The sequence below is a fragment of the Moschus berezovskii genome, chromosome 1, assembly GCF_049115385.1.
Source record: "Moschus berezovskii isolate FMDL1 chromosome 1, NW_MosBer_1.0, whole genome shotgun sequence".
NCBI classification, from domain to species: Eukaryota; Metazoa; Chordata; class Mammalia; order Artiodactyla; family Moschidae; genus Moschus; species Moschus berezovskii.
Window position 1 is genome coordinate 81,972,648 of NC_142460.1, and position 27,720 is coordinate 82,000,367.

General features: G+C 39.4%; 1 protein-coding gene across 1 annotated transcript in view; it reads right to left on the reverse strand.

Annotated features, from left to right (window-relative positions):
• Window positions 1-27,720, reverse strand: part of LSAMP (limbic system associated membrane protein) — a 746,634-nt gene that overhangs the window by 236,581 nt on the left and 482,333 nt on the right. Inside the window, exon 3 of the mRNA XM_055431419.2 lies at window positions 6,228-6,353. Coding sequence (XP_055287394.1) covers window positions 6,228-6,353 — 126 coding nt within the window. The remainder of the gene's footprint in view (window positions 1-6,227; window positions 6,354-27,720) is intronic.

A 27,720-nucleotide genomic window follows, 5' to 3' on the forward strand; every position in this document is an offset into this window, starting at 1 on the left:
TACTTGCAATATATGCTTCTGGAATTCAACTTAAAGAAATGAATTTAGTTTAACATTATTATGTATTTCTTCCAAACCCATGAAGGCAGAGTCCAGGCTGGACATATTAATAATTGGGTAAGTTATAAAATCAGAAGTAAGACAGATGGAGCTATAACATCAGTGGCGTTTAAGAGCACTATTAGGCAAGGATTCAACTTGTAAATGAACTGAAAGAGTCTGGCTAAGTGATAAAACCCAAACTCCAATGAACAAGGGGATTTCAGACTCTTCAGAGTCCTGTTAGTTCTCCTTCGAATGTCTTCCCCACCCCATCAACATAGAAAATGCTTCTTTTTATATGGAAGGATAGTTGAATGTACAACTATATTTATATAAGTTATAGGTGTACAATATAGTGACTCACAAGTTTTAAAGGTTATACTCTATTCATAATTATTATAAAATATTGGCTACATTCCCTGTGTTGTACAATATATCCTCGTAGCTTATTTATTTTACACATAATGTTCTGTACCTCTTACTCCCCTACCTCTGTATTGCACCTCCCCACTTTTGCTTCCCTTTGCCCACTAGTAGCCACTAGTTAGTTCTCTTTTGAGTCAGTTTATTTATTTTTTATATTCACTAGTTTGTTGTGTTTTTTAGATACTACATACAAATGATATCATATATTTATCTCTCTCTGACACTTCACTTAGTATGATAGTCCCTAGTTCCATCCATGTTGCAACAAATGGCAAAATGTAGTTCTTTTTTATGGCTGAGTAACATCCCATTGTATATTTATACAGCGTCTCTTTTATCCATTCATCTCTTGGACACATAGGTTGCTTCTGTATTTTGGTAATTGTAAATACTGTTGTTTGAACTTTGGGATGCATGTATCTTTTCAAATTACTGTGTGTTCTTTTGTTCTTTTATAAATATAAAATATTCCTTACATGAGCTTTCTATATGTGGTGCTGCTGTTAAATCTGACTTAGGCAAGAGAATTATAAAATGCCTGCTAAATTGCTGTTAGCCTAAGGGGCTAAGTTCTCACTGTTCCAGGTATAGAAAGCTACTGAGGATGTAAAAACTTTTGTAGAAATGAAATGTACAGAAAAACTGTTGTTGTCGTTGTTGTTTAGTCACTAAATAGTGTCCAACTCTTTGTGACTCCATGGACTGTGGCCCACCAGGTTCCTCTATCCACGAGATTTCCCAGGCAAGATCATTGGAGTGTATTGCTATTTCCTTCACCAGGGGATCTTCCCAACCCAGGGATTGAATCCTCAATCTGGGCTGGCAGGTGAATTCTTTACCACTGAGCCACCAGGGAAACCCGGAAACTCTGTAACCATGAACAAACCTGGCCAGGCACGAGGCACAGTTGAGAAAGATACTTCCTCTGCAATGTGAGAAGAAAGATTTAGAAACAAAGTTAAGAAGATGGGAGCAGCTTAGTGCATAGAAGTGAGATCAAACACACCATAGAAAATACATGTTACAGTGCAATTGCCCTCTGGGAGTTACAGGATTATGAAAGTCTAACTTAATTAAGGGAGAAAATAGGTCACATTTAACAACCACATATGTGACACATCATTTTGACTATAGAAGAACTGAAGAGGAGAGAAAAATTAAGATATCAAAAATACAGGGAAGGGAACCATAGAATTCATCAATCTCTGCTCCATCTATGTCGAGTATGGTCTGATTTTATATATAAAAATTCACCATTGTTCTAATCTCCCTCATTAAAAAACACTTGCAGTATTCTTGAAAAAGAAATTTCAGGTGTCAAAAGAAAGAGAAACAAAATGATCCAACAATTTTTTTTTTTTTGTTTAAAAAAGGACTGAATTAAGAGGTAATAAATATTCTTCTCATAAAAATATACCTTGCACCTACTTTCCTTTCTCCCCCCTGTGTCATCAAGTGACAGGTAATCAAGTACTTGTGAACCCTGCATGAAATCTCCCCCTTTTCAGGGCTCAATGTCCCTGTGGGGTCGAGCTAATTACAGGTACATTTCCTCTGCAAGGCAGTCACACTCTGTGCTATTGAAGGCACAATTAATTATTGAACAAAGCTAGCTGGAGATTTTTGCTCGTATGGCCATGGGTTGCAGGTAGCTTTGCTGTCACACAGGGAGCAGAGCCTCTTCTTCTTTTTTTTTTTTTTTAATTTTTATTTAATAAATGGTACAAAGCACAAGTACAGAGTACAGAGCCTCTTCTTTGAATGTCTTTATGAAAGGCTTTGCATTATAGCTGAAAAGGATCAACCCCTGTTTCCAGATTTTGCAAAGGAAAACACACAAAGCAAACCCCCCTAATTTCCTGTATAGAATAGTAAAGACATATTCTCTCACATATAATCAAGAATATGATTATGATCAGGTGATTATTTAGGTCAGATGTGAAAAAGATGAAAAAGTAGACTTGGGAATTAATACCAATTGTAGAGCGAATTGGAGTCTGTCCTTGAGTCTGTGGGCTTCCTTTGGGCTTCCCTAGTGGCTCAGAGGTAAAGAACTGCCTGCAATGCAGGAGACCTGGGTTCGATCCCTGGGTAGGAAAGATTTCCTGGAGGAGGGCATGGCAACCCACTCCAGTACTCTTGCCTGGAGAGTGGAACATGGAACATGGAGGGTGTCCATGAACGATGGACAGAGGAACCTGGCAGGCTATACAGTCCATAGTGTCACACAGAGTTGGACACGACTGAAGCAACCAAGCAGCAGCAGCAGCTTGAGTCTGTGAATGCAGCAAGGAAGCAGTTTTGCAGGTGCCAGAATAGCATTTGACCCAGAGAGAGGGACTAGATAGATTATAGAAGAATAAAGTTCTTTCCCTTAAGATGTATTTAGGAACTTAATGGGAGATCTTCCCAAAGCCCCATGGAGTCATAGACAAGTACAGAAAATCCTTGCCCCATGCTTCAAGCCATATTCTTGAGCAAGCGTCTGTAAACTATTCTGTAAAGGGCCAGATAGAAAATATTTTAGGCTTTAAGGGTTAAACCATATCTGTTGCAACAAAAGTCTGCTGTCTTTTTTTTTTTTAAGCAGCCATAGACATCATATAAATGACTAAGCATGGCTGTACTTCATTAAAACTGTATTTATGGGCACGGAAATTTTAGTGTCATGTATTTTTTAAAATCTTTTGTAATTATTCTAAGCTTGCAAAAGAAAAAAAAAGTGAGGTGGGCTGAATTTGGCCCAGGGACTATAGTTTCCTGAAACCACCCTCCCCCAACTATTGGGAATCCCTGTGTGTACACCAATTTTTCTATTAATTTTGAAGTCCCTCAGGTTCTCTGACTGTATGTAAACGCTCCCTTTATTCTGGAAGATCTAGCTTGTCCTTTGATCTTTAGATGACTTGAAATATCATGGATAACCAGATTATTCAGGGTTCAAACCATTTGTTTACTGTCATTAACAAGTTTACTAAAGTTAGCCGTGAAAATCTACACTTATAGAACAAGCCTGGAGAGGTCTTGAAACTTATTTGATTTCATTACTTTTCTGAACTGAGGGAATAAAAAAGAATTATCTTTAGTTTCAGATCATCAGTAGTATTTTTCCCTGAAAAAAAAAAAAAAACAAAACTATTTACTAGTCAATAATGCACCAAAAGGATAAGGCATTTTTATTAATAATGCAGTTCATTCTTTGATTACAACTTGAATATAATCTATTTCCTACCTTCTTCCTTTCTTTAATCTGCCATGTATTCCATAAAAATAAGAGATCATAAATACTATACAAACATTTAAATTAATTACAAAAGGGAGATGATATGAAAATAGTGATAAGAAAACAAGATGAAAGCAAGAGTGTGTCTATATATGGATTTGATGCCATAAATCCCACACAGTTTGTTCAAAATCCATCTCATTAAGGCGTAATTTATATATGGTTTCCTCTATTCTTTTTCAGACTGGTTATAAAATTGGCTCTAAGTTTGGTAACAGTTAATACAATGAAGGACTCCTGATTATTTGTAAAAATTCATTGGGTTCATTTAAAAAGACAAACCATTGCTTAGAAATAGGACAGTAGAAATACTGAAATAAAAGAGGAACTTCCTCAAAGGGTTCTTTCAGAGGAAACTGTAATGCAATAACAATCTCTCAAAGCAATATTACAGAAAATGCAATGATTTCAGAGGATATCTTCTATAAATCCTTAAGTATGTGCCCCAAACTTTTATACCAAATTGTCAGTAAGAGCGATTTTACAGGAGAAAGGTAGGTGTGTTGTGGGATTGAGGGTTAATATATACAATTCCATTCAAGGAGAATGTGCTCTGGAAGTTAAATTTAATCCAGGAAAAAGATATATATATGATAACCAGTGGCTCAAACTTCAGATAATCGTGCATTTGTATTTTTTTCCATGTGAGGTTTAAAATGAGAATGAGAGGATATGAGTTTGAGGTTCATCCCATAAATAAGTGCCTCATTTACTGCTTTTATATATTCTCAGCAAATAACAATCTGTAAGCATTAATAATAAGGATGAGTTTTGACTTAACATCATCTTAAGAAAATAGAAGCCTCTACTGGAAAAGAGTCTGATGCTGGGAGGGATTGGGGGCGGGAGGAGACGGGGACGACAGAGAATGAGATGGCTGGATGGCATCACCGACTTGATGGACATGAGTTTGAGTGAACTCCGGGAGTTGGTGATGGACAGGGAGGCCTGGCGTGCTGTGATTCATGGGGTCACAGAGAGTCGGACATGACTGAGCGACTGAACTGAACTGAACTGAATCAGAACTGGTGCCTAAATAAAAGACTATTCCATAGGTTAGTCCAAACTTCACCTGGTAAATTAATTTGAGGGCTAATACGAAATGGAGGCCCATATTTTCACACCACAAAATACAAAATTATTTAAAGATGCTATAACCAAACACTACCCTAGTCTGGTCTTTCAGAAGTATATCAATATAGATCCCATTGTCTAGCTTTGCATAACAATATTTATGGCGTTCACTTCAAAATTAGTATGTTGTATATTGAATCTATAGATATATATATGAGAAAATGTTAAGAGAATATCACATATAAATGAGTTAAATGTTTGGGGCTAGTTACCAAAATAATTGATATTTTATAAGAAAAATTGATCCAAAATTCCTCTTTCTGGAAAAACTAAATATCAGACCCCATTCTGTAAATACTGTGTCATTCACAAAGGCATAGTTCTGTATGTAAGAAAATTCAGTCTGTGGAGTAGGAGAGGGCACGTGCAGTTAATCCTAAATAATTCGGTAAAAGTACTTAAATGGGATTTAAAAGGCAGCAGAACCTCAGAACCCAGTGACGGTAGTGGGAAGGAGGAGGGGAGAAGACAGACGACATTTCTGAGAAATGATTTTCTGACTTTCATTAAATTAGCATCAATAGCTGGAGATGCATAATGAGTTCATGAAGGTTACTCTAGTGTTCTTGTCTGGAGAATCCCAGGGATGGCGGAGCCTGGTGGGCTGCCGTCTATGGGGTCGCACAGAGTCGGACACAACTGAAGCGACTTAGCAGCAGCAGCAGCAGCAGCAGTCCATGCCTGGTGCCCCTCCAGAGAATCAGATGCTAAGGACAGTATATTACAAGTCACAACTTTGTATTATTCCTGAAAGATTTCTTCACAAGATGCTACAGTATTAGGAAACTATATTTAAAAGCAAAGCAAAACAAAAAGCACACAAAGAACTATGGGAATTTAATCCATACAAAATATTGTCCCAAGACATTCAGACACCGACCTGCTTTAGACATAATTAAGTCATTTAATGCATTTAATACTTCTATATTGGTTGCCTTGGGGGAGTGTCCTATTCAAATGAAATATACCTTATATATAAACCACAGAACTATATATATATATATATTTAGTATAATATATATATGGTATGGTTATAGATTTTATAGAGATGGACATATTAGCCAAGACCAGAGATGACCCTAAACACGTTAGCTCTATGTCACTATTCTAACAGTGCTTTGTAAAATTTATTTACTTCCTAATTTAAGGATAATTGTTTTAGAAAATTCTGTTGGCTTCTGCCAAACATCACCATGAATCAGCCATAGCTATACAGGAAGGGAGGTTCTAATAGTGTTTTAATAACAATACATAGGCTTGCCTTTTGGATCCAATGGAATCACAGAAGTATGAGGATATTTTAAATAGTGTGTTGTATCTTGGGGCCTGGAGAGTTGCTTACCAGTTGGTGTAAGGTGTCTCCAGGTGATCACAGGCTCAGGACGGCCATTGGCCATGCAGACCAGGGTGACATTGCTGCCCTCATTCACAGTGACATCCGAAGAGATGTTGGAGATCTTTGGTGGAACTGTTAAGACAAAAACAAATGGAATAAGTAACCACATCATTAAAAGCAGGTTTGCAGTCCTGGTCCACGCAATTGGAAGAGGCAAATCTAAGAAAAGTACTTTTATGACTTGAACCATTTGCATTTTTATGTTAAGAAGATTACGTACTTTAGGACTTCCTTACAGACTCAGTGAGCAGATGCAAAGGATGAGAATTAAATAATTCTCTTACTATAAGGTGAGAATCTTTCCACTGTGGTCAAGCACTATAGGAAGTACACAGAGTAACACAATGAAAATAGCTTAGCTCTTTTATGATTAAAAGGGACCTGGTTTGGTTATTAGAGAGTGTGCACAAGTATAAGCATTAAGAATAGATTTTTCTTATCACTAAGTACTACTTACATTTATTTTCTTATGTAGATAAAATTAATGTATTGCCTTCAAATGTCAGGAAAAGAAAAGCAGTGTTATTTAATATCAGATTGCATAGTTGTGTTATTAAGATGCAGTAATACCTGGTTGTTTACAATCTAGCCACATAATGAAACCCCTAGTTAATCACTACAACAGAAAGGCTTAAATATCATCTTGGTGTCTGATAGGTCTGATGACGTTACCTTAGAGCTTAAACATGGAATTAATAAGGCCTATGTCAAATCCCATGGACCAAGGAGCCTGGTGGGCTACAGTCCACGGGGTCGCAGAGTTGGACACGACTGAACAACTTCACTTCACTTCACTTATGGCACAGACAGGTGGGTGTGCATGTGTGCTATCTCTTTAGTCACAATCGATTCTTTCCAACCCTATGAACTGTAGCCTGCCAGGCTCCTCTGTCCATGGATTCTCCAGGCAAGAACACTGGAGTGGGTTGTCTTACACTTCTTCAGGGGATCTTCCCCACCCAGGGGTCTAACCTGCATCTCCTGCATTGACAGGCAGGTTCTTTACAATTAGCACCACTGAGAAGCCCCAAGTTCAGTTCAGTTGCTCAGTCATGTCCGACTCTGCAACTCCATGGACTGCAGCATACCAGGTTTCTCTGTCCATCACCAACTCCCAGAACCTACTCAAACTCATGTCCATCATGTCAGTGATGCCATCCAATCATCTCATCCTCTGTTGTCCTCTTCTCTTTGCCTTCAATCTTTCCCAGCATCAGGGTCTTTTCCAATGAATCAGTTCTTTGTATCAGGTGGCCAAAGTATTGGAGTTTCAGCTTCAGCATCAGTCCTTCCAATGAATATTCAGGACTGATTTCCTTTAGGATGGACTGGTTGGATCTCCTTGCAGTCCAAGGGACTCTCAAGAGTCCTCTCCAACACCACAATTCAAAAGCATCAATTCTTTGGCACTCAGCTTTCTTTATAGTCCAACTCTCACATCCATACATGACTACTGGAAAAACCATAGCTTTGACTAGACAGACCTTTGGTAAAGTAATGTCTCTGATTTTTATGTCTAGGTTGGTCATAGCTTTTCTCCCAAGGAGCAAGTGTCTTTTAATTTCATGGCTGCAGTCACCATCTGCAGTGATTTTGGAGCCCCCAAAATAAAGTCTGTCACTGTTTCCGTTGTTGCCCCATCTATTTGCCAAGAAGTGATCGGACCGGATGGGATGATGGGAAGCCCCAAGACTTTATGTAAATTATAAGTATTATCTCAATAACTCCTTATAATAAGTAAATAATATCCTATGAGGATTTTATTTATGGGTAGGAAAATAAGTTATAGAAGAGGCTAGGTGACAAGCAGAAAACAGATGTGAATCTAAAAAGACTCCAGGGTCCACACTCTTAAGCCCTACTTGAATGAAACTTCATCTTCACAATCCAGGCTACCAGATGGCCAAAAATAATGGGAATTACTTATTGGTGATGTGAGAAATGAGTCCCCAAGGGCTAGCTGTACTGCCGTCTGACTTCCTTCATTAGTGTTCAGGGCAGCAACATTAGATTTCATACTGGTGGGTTTAAGTGGAAAGTGAATTACTTACTCACAAATTTCATCACAGAGGTTATGCCCTGATTACAAATTGCAGAGTTTATGCTTTGACTATGATTTTCCTTTTCCTAATTTTTTTTAACTCTTAGTTGCTTGTGCTGTCCCTGAGAAACTATCTGTCCGGGGGAGGGAAGAAGACAAGAAAGCATGAAGGAGTTCAATAAAAAACAAAACAAGACACTTTTATTTTTTCCCCACTCTTCTTGCCCATTAGAAACTGTTCAGTGACAAATAAAACGGGAACGTTTTCTGCTTGTAGAAACAGCTGCCTGACAGCCATAGGATTCTGCAGATCTCTTCCAGCAGTTATTGATGGTGGTACCTGGGCGACTGACCAGGGCAGAGTGGCAAAGGAGGGAGTGGGAGGAGAATTCTCTTGACTAGCATTCTCCAGAGAAGGCAATGGCAAGCTACTCCAGTACTCTTGCCTAGAAAATCCCATGGATGGAGGAGCCTGGTAGGCTGCAGTCCGTGGGGTCGCTAAGGGTCAGACACGACTGAGCGACTTCACTTTCACACATTGGAGAAGGAAATGGCAACCCACTCCAGTGTTCTTGCCTGGAGAATCCCAGGGACAGGGGAGCCTGGTGGGTTTCCGTCTATGGGGTCACACAGAATCGGACTCGACTGAAGTGACTTAGCAGCAGCAGCAGCAGCATTCTTCTCACAACGGCATCTTATATGGCCTCTGGGTAGGAACCAGTCATTCAAAACCAAACACAATGGCAGAAATACAATGTAGTTGATTCCTGTTACTTATTAATTTCTATTGGTAGAGTTTCTGTTTCCCCTTTGGGTTAAGAGTAGTTTTCTCATATTCATACATTGACTTATAATAGTCTCTTAGACTTTTACAAGGAGGACCTGAAAAGTTATACCCATTTAATAGGGAAGAATGTGAGGCCCAGAGTGGAATAATGACTTATCAAAGGGGATCCCATCAAGAAATATGGCTAGGCTTAGAATTCAGAGCTCCTGTATGTTCAATTGTTCTATTGTTTAATAGTCACACTTTCTCTTTCCCAATTGAATAAGCCATGGTTCTGATCATGTCTCATAACACCTACAAGACTACTCATGATGGTGTTCGAGAACAAGACTTAGACATCCTAGGAATCTTTCCTCAACAATCTAAAACCTGTAAAAGGAAGCTGCATAGTAATTACAAGAGCTCACATCACTTAATTCATTGTTAATTCTGAATTCCAAGACAGGACACAGAGTACAGAAAAAAAAAATACAGATATGGTCTGATTTAAAAAGAAAAAGTGGAGGAGGAAAGACTCCATACCCCTAAAACATTGACTATAAACATGAAAATTTACAAAACAAAAAATCTCCAATGGTCAAAATCCCAGAGAGCTTTTATCAATGATAATATTTACTCATATTGCCTCTCCTTTATACGAGGAATATATATGTACTAAGGACTTTGATTTTACATGGCAGGGAAGGGGTTCACTTGTTCAATGTTACATAGACAGGTAGTGATAAAACTGAGAATAAAATAAAGAATAATTGACTGTAGGGCTATGTTTTGGCCACCAACTCTATTCCTTTTCCTAATTAAGGACAATATGCTCAGGCTGTGGCTCTTATATGCTGGAGATGTAGACAGCATTTGGGCTAAACAGAAATGTAATCTTACTGACATTGTATCCCACCCTGGGTCACTAACCAATAGTTTTTACTCCACCACTTATCTTCCTATTTTATTGGAAGTTTCTTCCCATAAACATTTATATATGATGTAGTCTTTCTGCTCTAGAAAGAACACCCCCCACCCCCTGCCAAACCCCATCTTACCTACTTTCAAACCTCTCTATCTCCACATTCCTGAAGGAATTCCTCTATCTCATGTTTTCATTCCCTAATTCACATTTCATACTCCAACCTTCAGTGCAATCTGGACTCACTCATTAACTTCCAAAGAAACTGCTCTCAAGAAACTCATCAATGTCTTTGAACCATATTGCTTTTCAGTTCAGTTCAGTCGCTCAGTCGTGTCCAACTCTTTGTGACCCCCCAAATCACAGCATGCCAGGCCTCCCTGTCCATCACCAACTCCCAGAGTTCACTCAAACTCATGTCCATCGAGTCGGTGATGCCATCCAGCCATCTCATTCTCTGTCGTCCCCGTCTCCTCCTGCCCCCAATCCCTCCCAGCATCAGAGTCTTTTCCAGTCAGTCAATTCATCGCATGAGGTGGCCAAAGTATTGGAGTTTCAGCTTTAGCATCAGTCCTTCCAAAGAACACCCAGGATTGATCTCCTTTAGAATGGACTGGTTGCTTTTAGGTCCAATGAAAAATTTTGTTATTATTCCCATTTTTCTCTGAAGTATTTGACTTTGTTGATAGTAACATCATTCTTTCTTTTCTCAGTGTTTAGGTCACCAAACTCAACTGCTTTTCCTCTTATCCTTTTGGCCAGCCTTCCAAGTTTAACTTTTGGGCTTACCTTGTTCCATTCCCTAAACATCTGAAGGTCTGATCACCATCCGCTTTTTTTATATTATGCACTATGATCACTCACTACACATACACTCTTTAGCTTCAGAAGCTACAACCATGATACTCATGACTTTCAAATCAGTATCTTCAGCCTATGTTTTCCTCATGACCTTCACATCTATACTTTCAATGAGCTGACTATTCCATACCTCTATCAACTCTCACAGAAATACAGGATTCAATATACTCAGAATTGGGGTCATCATCTTCCTTCCCACAGAGAACTTGCAATCTTGTGATCACTTTTTTTTTTTCAGTAATGGTGTTATTATGCAAACAGTTGCCCAAATCAAAAAAGTTTATCTTCCTTGATTGCTCTCTCTTCTTTACTGTCCCCGCATAAAGTAGACCCCCAATTCTATGGCTTATGATTTTTAAATATCTCTCGGATTCATTTATCACTCTCAATCGCATTATAACTAGTTTTTTTTTTTCACCTCTAAGTCTTCTCTCTTCAAGCTCACTGTCATTCATTTACCACTGCAATCAGAAAAATTTCCCCTAAATTGCAAATATGAATATTATATCCTTCAACTTCATTGCCCTCAAGATAAAATCAAAACTTCTTAATATGACTTAATAGGCCATTCATGGTTAGCCCCTGATTCTCTCTCCTGCCTTATTTCCTATTCCCTTTGAGTTGAACCACCCAATCAGATCAAACAGCTTTTGGTTCCTGGAAAACACTATCTTTGTTTACTCCCAGGCATTTAACATTCTATTTTTTTTTTTTTTTCTAATGGAATAGTTTTCTTTCAACTCTTCATATGGTTGTTCCATTTCCTCCCTCAGGTTTCAGCTTGTCAGCTTGTTTTCTCACTTTTTCCAGGAGACAGTCTTGTCATCCCCCCACCCCCACTCCAGCCCACTCCTGATTCCATACTGGCTGCCTATCTTGTGTTGTCACATTGTACCCTGTATTTCTCCACACGGCACTGAACCCTAATTGCTGGATTATTTACCTATGCCTGTCACTAAACTGAAAGAGGCAGAGAGGGGGGCTTTTGTTTTCTTGACCACTAAATCTTACACAGCACATTATTAGGAATATAAAGTACTCACAGAGTGTTTGGAAAAAAAAAAAAGAATGAAATATTCTCCCCAACTCTTTTCTGAGCTCAAGGAAGTCATTTCATTAAATTTTTGTCAGGAAGGAGCAAGCTCTTATTCTGAACAACTGAAACAACACAGCTTTTATCAGTATGTCTTTAGTAACCAATCCAGTTATCTATTTTGGTATCAATTGGAAAAAAAAATTAACCATGGGGCAAAAAAATGTTCATATATTTTAGGAATTACAATAAACTTGATGTCCAGTTTCACCGATTACAGACATTTCTGAGTTTTAATTTCTTTTTTCTTCTATCAGGAGTTTTGTACATAACATACATGTGTGTATATAAATATATATATCTTTTTTGTTTAATGGCTTGAAAGTTCCTTCCTAGTTTCCTACAGCAATTTATGCAGTCTACATTTACACCATCACTGATAACATTAAAGTGACAAATCAAAGTTTTTATTCTGTTACCAGTAAAATTTTAATAAAGATTCTGAGAAGTAAAAAAGTGTCTTTATTATTATTGGCATTTTACAGATGTGGACATAAGGCACAAAATAGGCAGGGGGAATCACATTAGCTAAGGAATTATAGAGCTAGTCCCAAAACCAAAAGGCTTACAAATCTTCTATACTTAACTCCTTCTCTCTATTACACTTGCTTTTGCAAAAGTGGTTCCAAGTAGTTTTTAATCTATTTTAATTCTCAGTAAGGATGACTACTCAGGAAATACTGTTTAACATGATAACCTTATTTGCATCAGCAAACAGAAGTTAATTATCAAAGTCACTGAGATATTGATTTATGCTCAATTCTTGGGTTATTACAGTACTCGGGGTAGTTTTTGTTCGTTTGTTTTGGTTTTCTCTTTCTGGAGTATTTCCTAACAATTTTTATTCGAAGGAGTGCTTTTCAAATTTATTTTTATTTAAAAAATATTTTATTGGAGGATAGTTGCTTTCCAATGTTAGTTTCTGCTGTATAATAAAGTGAATCAGTTATACATATGATGTATAAGATTAACAGCTGGTAAGACATCGTGTGTGCTGTGCTTAGTGGCTCCATGGACTATAGCCCACCAGGCTGCTCTGTCCATGAACCTTTCCAGGCAAGAATACTGGAGTCGGTTGCACTTCCTACTCCAGGGGATCCTATATATCCCCTCATTTTTAGCTCTCCTTCCTAGCTAGGTCACCAAAGAACACTAAGTAGAGTCCCCTGTGCTATAGAGTAGGTTCTTATTAGTTAGTTACCTATTTTATACATAGTAATGTCTGTCCTGGGTGTTCATTGGAAGGACTGATGCTGAACTCCAATACTTTGGCCACCTCATGCGAAAAGTTGACTCACTGGAAAGGACTCTGATGCTGGGAGGGATTGGGGGTGGGAGAAGAAGGGGACAACAGAGAATGAGATGGCTGGATGGCATCACTGACTCGATGGACATGAGTTTGAGTGAAGTCCGGGAGTTGGTGATGGACAGGGAGGCCTGGTGTGCTGTGATTCATGGGGTTGCAGCGAGTCAGACACAACTGAGCAACTGAACTGAACTGAACTGAATGTGTGTATGTTAACCCCAGTCTCTTAATTCATCCTTCTCCTTCTTCCAGCTGTGGTGTCCATACGCTTGCTCTCTACACCTGTGTCTCTATTTCTGCTTTGCAAATCAGTGGAAGCATGGAGTCCTAACCACTGTACCACCATGGGTAAGTCCCATTGTCGTAAATGTTTTGTTTCTCTTTCTCTTGTGTTTTCTTCTATTGCTTCTGGGTGTATTAGATCCTTCTTCTATAACATCAGATCAGTTAAATGTTTACCTCTGTTTCTTTTTTTGTTTTAATGATCTGTTTCATTAAAAAAATTGAACTCTTTACAGCATATGTAATATACTTATGGTGTGAATTGTAACTAAATTTTCTCCCATATCTTTTAGCCAATTTCCCCAATACCATTTACTAAATAATATAAAATGTATACGTCATTTTGGTTTTCAGAATTACCATACATAGTATAACTTATTTGACCAGAGTAATACTTTCTGGGAAACGTAAATATAAACCTTACTTACCACGCCAAGTAATTTATCAAAATATTTGAAAATATAATTCAGTAATCTTTCAAACACCACACTATTATTAGGTGTTGCTTGTTTCAAAATTAATTATTAGAATAACACCTCCTAAAATACTAAGTGAAAAACATAATTTAGAAACCCATCTTTCCTGGCATTAGAAAAATTCATTATTCAAAGTAATCCTCAGGGTTTCCATTGTTAAAAAAATGTAGAGTGAATATGATGCATCTAAGTTATTTTAAAATCTGAATTATTAAATAGGTAATATTTTTTCATTGAAATTCACATATGGTTGATGTTAAATGCATGTTTTTCCCCTTTTGTTCAATACAAAGTGAATGGAAGTTTCTAAAATAATGCTAGCATCTAGTTGCTCTGGGATATATGAATTCCTTCAGCTGTGCAGTGAATCAGCATTAAGTAAGATTAGGACACAGCCAATCAGACTCTGGCACTCATGGTTTTATTGTCCTGTGTCACTTTTTTTGTAACTTTCTTATCCACTATCTCTACTAGATCTCTAGGGTTTGCTTTGTTTTTTGGGGACTCAGAGCTGCCTCTGCATTTTTGTACAGTTCTCCAGGTTCAAACTCATTCCTTCTTCTCTTTTGTATGAGCCTAACATTTCTTGTGTATGAACAAAAGTGGAAATGCAGGCAAAGTCAAGGAAACAGTAGAGTGTTTTACCTGCTCAAATCCGTGCCTCCTTCTTCTGGTAAGACATCCTATTTTTCCTCTGGAGAACTACCTCTCATCTTACTGCCACTGGTTTGCTGGGATTTTCAATCAGGTGACCTTTTTTTCCCTCAGCCAATGAAAATTACCTAAGTTACACATTTCAGACTCTCTAGAACTGACTTCCCCAATAGCTCAGCAGGTAAATATTCTGCCTACAATATAGGAGACAGAGGAGATGTGGGTTCAATCCCTGAGTCAGGAAGAGCCCCTGGAGAAGGAAATGGCAATCCACTCCAGTATTTCTTGCCTGAAAAATGCCAAGCACAGAGGAGACTGGCAGGCTACAACCCAAGAGGCTATAAAGAGTCTGACACAACTAAGCACACACATTCCCTAGAACTTGGTTTTTATAAAAATAGATGAAAAATAAGTGGAAACTGATTGACTGTGTTAATGGCTCCAGTTTTCCACTCTACCCTGTTTCTACAAACTTTGCCATGCTCAGGCCCTCCTATTGTGGGTGGTACACAATTTTACGTTCCCGGAGCATGGTATTTGTTTTGGCCAAAGATATCAGTAGAGGTCGTATAAGCAGAGTCTTGACAGGTGCTGGCACAACTGGACTCACTTGGACTCACGCCACTGCCATCATCAGGAGAACATGCTCAACTGAGTCTTTTGATCCCAGGAGAAGAAGGATGGGAAATGGCAAATAGGATTGCCAGACAAAACATGACATACTCAGTCAAACATGAGTTTCAGATAAACAACAAATTTTTTAAAGTATGTTCCAAATATTTCATGGAATGTATTTATACTAAAAAGTTATTCATTATCTAAAATTCTAATTTAACTAGAATCCTATATTTTCACTTGGTGAATCTGACAACTCCAGGAATACAGTCACCTGTAGTGAAGCCCAGCATAGAAGTGTCCTGACTTGTACACTTGTGAGAAATAAAGAATAATTATTATTGCTTTATGCCCATGAATTCCGGGCTGGTGTGTTCATCAGCAATAGTTAGCTAAAACACAGCATGAAAGCAACCACCTGAAAGAACCATTATTTTTCACTAGTGTCTGCAACTTGCATCTAGAGATCCATGAGTTTGTGGTTTCCAGGGCAAGCAAGATGTTTCTGCTTTTCCTTTGGTTCTGTGAGCTATTCCATATTCTTCCAATGTATCATCCCCTTCTTACATAAAATTAGCCAGTCAATTTCTGTTTCTTAAACCAAAAAATCCTAACCGTTCCAAATTGAGAAGCAATCATAGTAAGGGAAAATTTTGAAGGGGGTTCTTTCCACAGAGGAAAGGAAAATAGTCATCTCTGCTTAAGTACTCCTTGTACTCCCACAAAACCAACTTAGTTGCATGTCTACCAGTGGATCTTATCTGCCAGCACACATTGCTTTAAAAATACTCCTAGGTTTGCACAGCCATCTAATTTTCGCTGTGAATGTTTTACTGCCTTTATCCTCAGTCCCTAACTGACCAGCCTACAGAAGGAAAATAATCAGTTTCAGAGTAGGGGCGAAAAGTGGTCAGTTGGCTCATTTCCCTAACCTCAAATAATTAGTGTTATTACTTGTATTCAATTCAAAATGTCATTCCTAATGGTACAAATTAGAAACAAATTGGTCTCAGTTATTGGTCATTTGAAGTTGGGGCAAGGTGTGTGTACCACTGTGTATGGCAGTGAGGGGGTGTTAAAAACACAACACTGTCAGCTTCCTAATCTCTACCCTTTCTTTCATAAGGTTAGACAAACTTAAACCCTATCTTTTGCATAGATAACAGACTATGGAACAGTATGGCAGGTATATATAAGAATTGGTTTCAAAAATCTACAGGTTTTTTTTGAGTAGCACTTGTTTTTAATAAGCACGATCAAGGAATTCAACAATAAGGATAAAAATACACAATATAACACATAAATGCCATCTTGTGAAACATCAATCATCCATCCAGCCTGGCATTTGCTTCTGAAAATGCCACTGAAGTGCGTTTAGCTGCATGGTGTGGCAGTTTCTAGGATGGATGACGGGAAAGGAGAATATAGCACAGTGAATTAGACTGGGAGCCAGGCGACTCTGACCCTGCCCTGCCACCCGCTCATCAGGCAACCACACATTCTCTGATATCTGCTTGTGAATCCCCATCATTAGGCACACTGTAGGTCCTTAATATATTCTGAATGCCTAAAAATGAGCAAACTAATGACTGATTATTTAAATCTGTCTGTCTGAGTTTCCTCATCTGTTAACAGGAAGCAATGTGCAAAACTGATATTAGGCCACGTTATGGGATTACTATTAGGGCCAAACATGAATGGAAAGAGGTTCTATCTATAGTGTAGCCATTATTTATTACATGCTAACACTAGTTAAAAAAAAAAGTGTTGGCCTTATTCCTTCAAAGATAACATGATAAGAGAATTTTTATATTTCTATGGCCAATGGTATTCTAAATATAGTTTTACAGCCACCGTTATTGCCAAAAGGTATAAGTAATTATTACAATTCATAACTGATTATTAATATCAGTATTAACAATAAATTACCCCAAGGACATGCACTCAGTTCTTATCTATTAATGGACAGAGCTATATCAATATGTCATATGTCAATATTGACATATATCAATATGTCAACCCTTCAGTTAATGTCTGGACACTTTATAACTACAACAAAAAGTGACATAAAAATGTGATAGATATGATAGTGTAGAACCATAAGTTAAATAAGTTTTCCCCAAATTTTTAGAAGCTTAACTCTTGGGCTCCAAAGAAAAAGCAAAAGCACTCCAGGTGGGGGAGGGATCAATTAGAAGGCTGGGATTAACACATGCACACTGCTACATACGTACACACACATATATATGGGCTTCCCTGGTAGCTCAGCTGGTAAAGAATCTGCAAATCTGTCTGCAATGCAGGAGACCTTGTTTCGATTCCTGAGTTGGGAAGATCCCCTGGAGAAGGGAACAGCTACCCACTCCAGTATTCTGGCTTGGAAAATTCCATGGACTGTATAGTTCATGGGGTTGCAAAGAGTCAGACACAACTGAGTGACTTTCATTTTCACTTTCACACTGCTATATATAAAACAGATAAGCAACAAGTATAGCATCAGGAACCCTACTCAGTATTTTGTAATAACCTATGAGGGAAAATAATCTGAAAAAGTGATGTATGCCTAAAACTAACACAACACTGTAACCAGCTATATTTTAATAATGAAACAAAGAAAAAAACACTCCAAATAAACTTTTGTCACCCTTATATAATTTGTACTGTCTTGCAGACAACAGATGTTGTCAGGTGTTTTGTGTCTGTAATTTGAGTCTCTGAAGCCTTAGACCTTGCAGTAGAATAAAATAACTAGCAATGGTAATTTCTTTCCACTAGTACTAGCTCCCACTCTTATTAGGATCCATTTATAAAGCAAAAAACATCAGCCTCCAAAGCAGGTATTTGAAAAGGAGCACTCTACAGGAACATGATTCCTTTTAGATACAAATTTCATGGGTGAATGGGAAAATATGGGTTCTCTGAGTGTCAGATGAGGCTGAAGGTAGGAGAAGCTCATTACGAGCTTCAGTTACTCAAATTTCTCTGCTAGGAATGATTACAAAAGCTGCACTTATGCATGTAGCAAACAATGAACAAAGTAACTTAAGGAAAGAGGGATAATATGCTAACAATTTTGATAAAATGATAAAAATGATAAAAAGATAAAATGTATGTATAGAACAAAGCAATACCAAGTACCATATGACTGATAATGTGGTAAAGTCAGGGAAATTGCAGTGAGGAAGTTTGTGAAAACTACATATTAAAACAATAGGCAATCAAGAGAAAGCCAGCCTCTTTTAATTCTTTTTTAATCTGACAGGAGTAGTTTCTGAACTGTACATGCAACTAAAAGTGCCTGAAGCCTCACTCATTACAGTCCTCTGAGGTGTAGCTGGCATTTGACTGTGTGGCCAAAGCTGGATAAGACATACTCTTCTGGGCCTTTGAGTCCTACATTACATAACATTCTCAAGTGGTCCCATGAGTTGCTGACACTGTTCTAGGCAGTTCAGATTCATCCCAAAACAGTCCCTATAGACCCATCCAGACAGTAAGCACTACCAAAAGGGAGGGTTAATTTGGGTCAGCCTGCTCTAAGTTACTCAGATCTAGTGGCCTTGGGACAACTGCTTGTTATGTACTCACTGGCACACCGCTCAGTGGTTGATGTGTGCTTAGGGTGTTACATGTATGGCTTAGATATCTGCATCTAGTTGAGTTCCCTAGTCTACCTGAAAAGAAAGTACATTAAATTGGAATTTTTCTATACTTATTAAAAGCTCACAACTTACCCTGGCATCTAAGTGTGTGGGCTAGTTTAAAAAGGGGACAAATTATTCAGACAGCAACATTTGCATTCATGCCCAGTTAAAGATGCCCATTATTGCTGCTTCAGCATTAGGTTTACTCCGTGGGATGTCAAATGGCTGTTTCCACGTACGGGTCATTGCCTTGCTAAATAAGAGCAAATGGATCTATCCTGACTCTGCTCACTGAGGCTGCACTTACTCAGCAAGTCAGCAGCTCCTCCAAAATCTCCTATTCCCAGATCTTTGTTCCAGCTGTTTGGATATTCATTTTTGCTAATCGGGGAAAGCATCCAGGAGTTGAATTAATGGATAGGTGGAAGGAAGGAATCTGCCCTCTTCGCTTTACTTGGGCCAAATCGCTTTCTTGTTTCTGGAACTTACAGAATCATCTTCAGATGCTGTCCAACCAGTGCAGATGGTTTTGTTATTTGGCAGCAATAGGGGTAATGAGCAGAGGGAAGCTCAAAAATATCAGGCTACCTAGGGTAGGTGGCAAATAGCAACTGGGCTGTTTCCAAGGTCTGAGAAATGGCACCTGGAGACTTTACAAGAAAAGAGAAATGTATCATTTCCCCCTCTGCACTCAAAAAGACATTTTCTATGATAAAGGTTGGTGTTCAGTATAATAATAGAATAGGTGAAAATTCAGGCTATATTCCTGATATCTACTAAAAACCCACCCCTTGCTCCAGGAAAAGCCTATAAGATTTAGCCTTAAATCATGAAAGGGAAAGAGAAGTCACTCAGTTGTGTCCGACTCAGGACCCCATGGACTGTAGCTTACCAAGCTCCTCTGTCCTTGGGATTTTCCAGGCAACAGCACTGGAGTGGGTTGCCATGACATATCAAAAAAGCTTCAAAGTACTTAATGGGCCACCTATTTCTTTTTCTGTTTTCCATTCAGTTCAGTTCAGTCACTCAGTCGTGTCCTACTCTTTGTGATCACATGAACCGCAGCACGCCAGGCCTCCCTGTCCATCACCAACTCCCAGAGTCCACCCAATACCATGTCCATCGAGTCGGATGCCATCCAACCATCTCATCCTCTGTCTTCCCCTTCTCCTCCTGCCCTCAATTGTTCCCAGCATCAGGGTCTTTTCAAATGAGTCAGCTGTTCCCATCAGGTGGCCAAAGTATTTAGTTTCAGCTTCAACATCAGTCCTTCCAATGAACAACTGATCTCCTTTAGGTTGGACTGGTTCGATCTCCATACAGTCCAAGGGACTCTCAAGAGTCTTCTCCAATACCTCAGTTCAAAAGCATCAATTATTCAGCACTCAGCATTCTTTAAGGTGCAACTCTCACATCCATACATGACCACTGGAAAAACCATAGTCTTGACTAGACGGACCTTGGTTGGCAAAGTAATGTCTCTGATTTTTAATATGCTATCTAGCTTGGTCATAACTTTCCTTCCAAAGAGTAAGCATCTTTTAATTTCATGGCTGCAATCACCATCTGCAGTGATTTTGGAGCCCAGAAAAATAAAGTCAGTCACTGTTTCCACGGTTTCCCCATCTATTTGCAATGAAGTGATGGGACCAGATGTCATGATCTTAGTTTTCTGAATGTTGAGTTTTAAGTCAACTTTTTCACTCTCCTTCACTTTCATCAAGAGGCTCTTTAGTTCTTCTTCACTTTCTGCCATAAGTGTGGCAACATGTGCATATCTGAGGTTATTGCTATTTCTCCCGGCAATCTTGATTCCAGCTTGTGCTTCATCCAACCCAGCGTTCCTCATCATGTACTCTGCACATAAGTTAAATAAGTAGGGTGACAATATACAGCCTTGACGTACCCCTTTTCCTATTTGGAACCAGTCTGTTGTTCCATGTCCATTTCTAACTGTTGCTTCCTGACCTGCATACAGGTTTCTCAGGAGGCAGGTCAGGTGGTCTGGTGCTCCCATCTCTTTCAGAATGTTCCACAGTTTATTGTGATCCACACAGTCAAAGGCTTTGGCATAGTCAATAAAGCAGAAATAGATGTTTCTCTGGCGCTCTCTTGCTTTTTTGATGATCCAGCGAATGTTGGCAATTTGATCTCTGGTTCCTCTGCCTTTTCTAAAACCAGCTTGAACATCTGGAAGTTCATGGTTCACGTATTGCTGAAGCCTGACTTGGATAATTTTAAGGATCACTTTACTAGCATGTGAGACGAGTGCAACTGTGCGGTAGTTTGAGCATTCTTTGGCATTGCCTTTCTTTGGGATTGTAATGAAGACTGACCTTTTCCAGTCCTGTGGCCACTGCTGAGTTTTCCAAATTTGCTGGCACATTGAATGCAGCACTTTCACAGAATCATCTTTTAGGATTTGAAAGAGCTCAACTGGAATTCCATCACCTCCACTAGCTTTGTTCATAGTGATGCTTCCTAAGGCCCACTTGACTTCACTTTCTAGGATGTCTGGCTCTAGGTGAGTGATCACACCATTGTGATTATCTGGGTCGTGAAGATCTTTTTTGTACAGGTATTCTTGACACCTCTTCTTAATATCTTCTGCTTCTGTTAGGTCCCTACCATTTCTGTCCTTTATTGAGTCCATCTTTGCATAAAATATTCCCTTGGTATCTCTAATCATCTTGAAGAGACCTCTAGTCTTTCCCATTCTATTGTTTTCCTCTATTTCTTTTCATTGATAGCTGAGGAAGGCTTTCTTCTCTCTCCTTGCTATTCTTTGGAACTCGGCATTCAAATGGGTATATCCTCCCTTTCCCCCTTTGATTTTTGCTTCCCTTCTTTTCACAGCTATTTGTAAGGCCTCCTCAGACAGCCATTTTGCTTTTTTGCATTTCTTTTTCTTGGGGATGGTCTTGATTCGTGTCTCCTGTATAATGTCACGAACCTCCACCCATAGTAATTCAGGAACTCTGTCTATCAGATCTAGTCCCTTAAATCTATTTGCGACTTCCACTTATAGTCATAAGGGATTTGATTTAGGTCATGCCTGAATGGTCTAGTGGTTTTTTCCACTTTCTTCAATTTCAGTCTGGATTTGGCAATAAGGAGTTCATGATCTGGCCACAGTCAGCTCCTGGTCTTGTTTTGCTGACTGTATAGAGCTTCTCTGTCATTGGCTGCAAAAAATATAATCAATTTGATTTCGGTGTCAACCATCTGGCGATGTCCATGTGTAGAGTCTTCTCTTGTATTGCTGGAAGAGGGTGTTTGCTATGACCAGTGTGTTCTCTTGGCAGAACTCTATTAGCCTTTGCCCTGCTTCATTCCGTGCTCCAAGGCCAAATTTGCCTGTCACTCCAGGTGTTTCTTCCTACTTCCTACTTTTGCATTCCAGTCCCCTCTGATGAAAAGGACATCTTTTTTGGGTGTTAGCTCTAGAAGGTCTTGTAGGTCTTCATAGAACTGTTCAGCTTCAGCTTCTTCAGCATTACTGGTCAGGGCAAAGATTTGGATTCCCATTATATTGAATGGTTTTCCTTGGAAACGAACAGAGATCATTCTGTCGTTTTTGAGACTGCATCCAAGAACTGCATTTTGGACTCTTTTGTTGACTATGATGACTACTCCATTTCTTCTAAGGAATTCCTGCCCACATTAGTAGATATAAGGGTCATCTGAGTTAAATTCACCCATTCCATTATTTTTCCTAAAAAAATTGAACGTGAGACAAACACTGCTTGTATCCCATGGGTGAATTCTTTAGCTGTTAAGAGAATATCATACACAAGTCTGTATCTCAAACACAGAGAGAATTTTAAATCAGAAAGAAGCTGTAAGTGATCAGGGGAAAAAATCAGAAAATATTAAGAGACCAATATACTGTCTATTCTGGTTAAGAATGATACAGATCAACATTTATTGAGAGCCTACATGTGTAAAGGGTTTATGTGGGGCATGGCAGAGGTGATAGGTAAAACAATGACAATTATGACCTAGATCAGCCAATTTTTATTGTTTCCACAGAAGTGCCAGTATGAGCTTATCACACAAATACTAAGGCTATTTAACATTTTCAAAATGGCTTACTGTTCATCTCATTTCTTCATTTTATTCTGGGAATCAGAATGCAATATACAGAGGTAACTATAGTGCCAGTAAGAATTCCTTGCACTTAAAAATTCCATGCCCATATTACTAGCATAAATTCTATTATTTTTAGTTGCTTAGCCTTAAGCAACTAAGAAAAATAGCATATAGTTGTATGTAGGGAAGGAGGTAGATTCTAATAGAAACCAATTAGGGTGAACGAAAGTACGCCTAGGATACAATGAGAATAATAACAGTTGTTTCCTGCCACTGCTCAAGGGCCCAGAAGATAGCCTATTTAGACAAAGAAGAGGTTTGACAGGAGGGTTTAAGAATTTCTTTCCTTGTATTGCCCCTGTTCAAATCTTACCATGAACCATTATAAACAGAATGTGGAACATTCACATTATTTACTTCTAAACAAACAGAGTTACTATTGTGAATTAATACATTCATGCTCATTATAATTTTTCAAACACTGTACACAATGGTAAAAAACACAGTAATTATTTCAAGCACTAAATGTAACTAGGAGAAATAGAATACTTTCTTCAACTGTAAGTAGTTTTGAAAATTCCAGAGAGGTAAATGGGTGTGCACCATTTACAGTGTGGAAAAAACATAAAAATCAAAACCTCAAGTTGATGAACATGAGGTAGTTCTCTATTTTATCTTTGCTTGCGCTACACTGGAGACGCAAATGAACACCAAGCAATGAAAGAATATACAAGCAAGTAGAAAAGTAAGGAAAAAAATAACAAAATGATAAAAAACGATTCATACTAATAATATCTTACGTAGTACTTACCCCTCACCTCTGCCGACAGCCCACAAAGTGCCTGTATGTGCTGTGCGTGCACGTGTTCTCACGTGTTTCCACTCTTTGCGGCCCTGTGGACTGTAGCCCATGAGGCCCCTCTGTCCAAAGGATTTCCCAGGGAAGAATACTGGAGAGTTTTGCCATTTCCTTCTCCAGGGGATCTTTCCAACCCAGGGATCAAGCCCCACAGCTCCTGTGGATGTGGCAAATAGATTCTTTAACCTGAGCCACCTGGGAAGCCTTCTTAGGAAGCATAGTATTACATAATGGCTTCCCTGGTGGCTCAGCTGGTAAAGAATCTGCCCGCAATGCGGGAGACCTGGGTTTGATCCCAGGGTTGGGAAGATCCCTTGGAGAAGGGAAAGGCTACCCACCCTAGTATTCTGGCCTTGAGAATTCCACGGGCTATACAGTCCATGGGGTCGAAAAGAGTCGGAGACGACTGAGCGACTTTCACTTCACTTCACCTCCCTGGTAGCTTACTCAGTAAAGAATTTGCCTGCAATGCAGGAGACCTGGGTTTGATCCCTGGGCCAGGAAGATTCCCGTGGAGAAGGAAAAGGCAACCCACCCCAGTATTCTTGCCTGGAAAATCCCATAGAGAGAGGAGCCTGGGCTCCTCCTGGACAAGTGGGTTATAGTCCATGGGGTCGCAAGGGTGAGACATGACTTAGTTACTTAACCACCAATATATAAAACAGCAGTATGTCCCTTGCCTTATTTGATCCAAACCCTATCCCTGTGTGATAGCTTGACCAACTTTATTACTACCACCTCTCACTTATGTATTGATTGGATAATTACTGAGCTTGCAGGTCAGTAAGGTCTCAAAGCTTTGGCCAAGGTCTCAAAGCTAGAAAAGGAAAACATTAAATTTATAACCAGCTCTTCTGGTTGTGTTAAGATGATCCAGAAGATCTTGATGTATCACAGACTAGATTATCTACTTCTCAAATGGGAGAGGCTGCCCTGATGATTAAACAACAGTTTCCAGAGTACACGGGAACAACCAGAGCGGGGATAACCTGAACAGGTGAGTAGTTGTCCTGAGTACGGTGACAGAAATGCTGTTAAATGTACAGAGACGCTGGAAATTTTGTTTACTTTCATTTATTCTCTCTGCATTATTCAATTAATAAAATATAATTAAGAATTGAGCTTTCTGATTTTTAAGGTATTTTAAAAGTAATGCTGATAGTATTCATATCTGTAATTTGAAAGACTTCCAACAGTTTTACAGTTGATAGTAGAGCCTTCCTCACATGCCTTATATACTGCCTATATCACATTTCCTCTCCCTTTGTTTGGCCAAGTGCTTCCCGGGTGGCATTAGTGGTAAAGAACCTACCTGCCAATGAAGGAGACATAAGAGACATGGGTTTGATCCCTAGGAAGGGAAGATTCCCTGACGGAGGGCCTGGCAACCCACTCCAGTATTCTTGCCTGGAGAACTCAATGGACAGAGGAGTCTGGTGGGTTATGGTCCATAGGGCTGCAAAGAGTCACACATGACTGAAGCGACTTAGCATGCATACAGTTTGGCCAGTGCAAATGGGATTCCTCTCCTTAAAACTCAAGAGGCAGGCATGGTGGTGACGGCGGGAAGAAAATGGTCTGTGTCTGCTTCTACAGATGAATCCTGAGTGGGGTGAGTCTCATTAATCTTGAGTTAAATGTGAAGTTAGACATGAAGGCACCTCAGGTCCCACCTGTTTGTTCACAGCCTTAGGCATGTTATGGAGAAAATGTCAAAGATTTCTATTCCCTTGTTTCTGTACCCTGCAGTGATGTTTTATTCAAACCTTCATGTCCTAAGGACACAAATGCTGCCTATTAAAATCTCCCCCACCTGGCTCCCAATCTCACACATAAACATGCACAATACCCGTGTTTAGGAGACCTGCTGATCAATTCTTGCAAAAAGCAGTCTATTGGTAGCATACTGCGAGGCCAGAGCACTCAGGCAAATGCTTTCTGAGGCAGTGTGACCCTCCACAACTGTATTTGTCTCCATCTCACAATGCCTGTTCTGATACAACATTACGTGTCCATTGACCTTGTCTTCCAACAAGAGATAGTTTTAACTGTGAGGGGAACTCTGGGTTCATATTGAGATAGTTTTAACTGTCGGGGGGAACTCTGGGTTCATATTGAGAAAACCTGACTGCTGGGAAAATAGAGCAGGGTCAGTGGAGAAGGCAACATGGATGTGACTGAGGACGAGTGAGAATGAGCGGTGCTTCCATGAGGGAAGGGGAGCAGGAGGAATCTCTTTGGCGTGGCTCTGCATCAGCTCTGTATTTGGTATTGCCCTGGAGTCCAGCAAGGGTAGCAGCTTGTCCACAGGGCCTGGGCCCAACCCTATGGAAATGCATTAGAGTTTCTATAGAGACTGTCTGGAAAGTAGGAGCATTAGAGGGGAAACGTGAGCAGGCCCATGGTCTCTGTCCATCCTAGGTCTGTGACAAGCACACAGGCAGGTGGTGGAGCAGAAGTCAGGTAAGGTGGCCATGGTGATCATGTAATGGGATGCACACTGGCCCAGCCGGTCCTCTTGTCTACGTACATTCAGCTGACTTAAGGCAGCTGTGATGGTAGCTGCTTCATTCTGTATAAGCCATATACCTCACAAGGCAGGAGCGTGCTGTAGCAGTAAGACTCTTGTGTCCTTTGTCAGTTCCAAGCAGTTCCAGATGGACTGAGAACCAGGCTTCTTGGTCACCAGAATGATTCTTGAGTCTCAGCCCACAGCTTCTCCTGTTCAATCCACGGGGAAAGGGCAAATGCTCCTTCTGCCTGTTGCTTTACCCATTCTTCCTCTGGCCTCAGCCAAGGCACTTAACCTCATCTGGAAACTGACTTGGTCCTGAGAGTCTTTGGCCATTGATGATCTTTGATTTTTCCAAGATTCACACTCACTCATACCTGTCACACCAGCAGGCGAGCACAGTGCCTAGCCTGAAGGGGCTTCTCATTAACTTTATATTAGAGGAGTGAAACAAATAACTTACTGCCTCCTCAATGCCATGTGTAAAATTATGGAAACAATTATACTCAAGACCACTTGTGATTACTTTGCTCTGTTAGCTTTTTGCTAATGCTCCCTTCCACTAATTATACAGCCATCACATCTCTCTTGATGGTAACACAGCCCAAGAGGCTCAAGTCCAAGCTGTACATTTTCAGCTATTTGTCCTTCCTCTAATGATGAGAGGCTATATGAGAGAAAATAATATTGCCTCTTTCCACATCCTGTAAATTAATTGTATGCTCAGAATAGCTAAGGTTTAAGTGTAAAAGAAAATCTTCTTCATCATATTTAACATACATATATATATATAGTGTTACCAAAGACATACATAAGAATGTCAGACACCCCTGTTTTCATGAAGCTCCACGACACATTATGCTTTGCCTTATGCTGGTCCCTCTGATGGCTTTGGGAGTCAGATCAGGTTTCAGCTATAAGCCAGCTGGTGCCATTCATTTAAAGGAAACCAGTTCTATAAGTGAGCAAGATTCTAATCACTAAATCTAATTACAAAAGAGAGTAAATTATTATAAATGTTTTTAGAAGTGTCTTAAAACACTGTAAAAGAGAAAAATTATCAACCAAACAGAAATCTGCTATGCTGGTTGCTGATAGCATCGTTAGGGATTAGGACATTCACATGTGTAAATGTTCTATGCTCTGCCTATTTCTGACGCCGGAATCTAGCATTCACACATTAAAAACTTTATAACCTTCCTCTCATGTTCAATCAGATGCTAAACTGTTCGACTCAAAGTACACCTTAGTTTATAGATCCTAATGGGAGTCATAGGAATATTTCACTTACACAACACTGAAGGGAACCTCACATC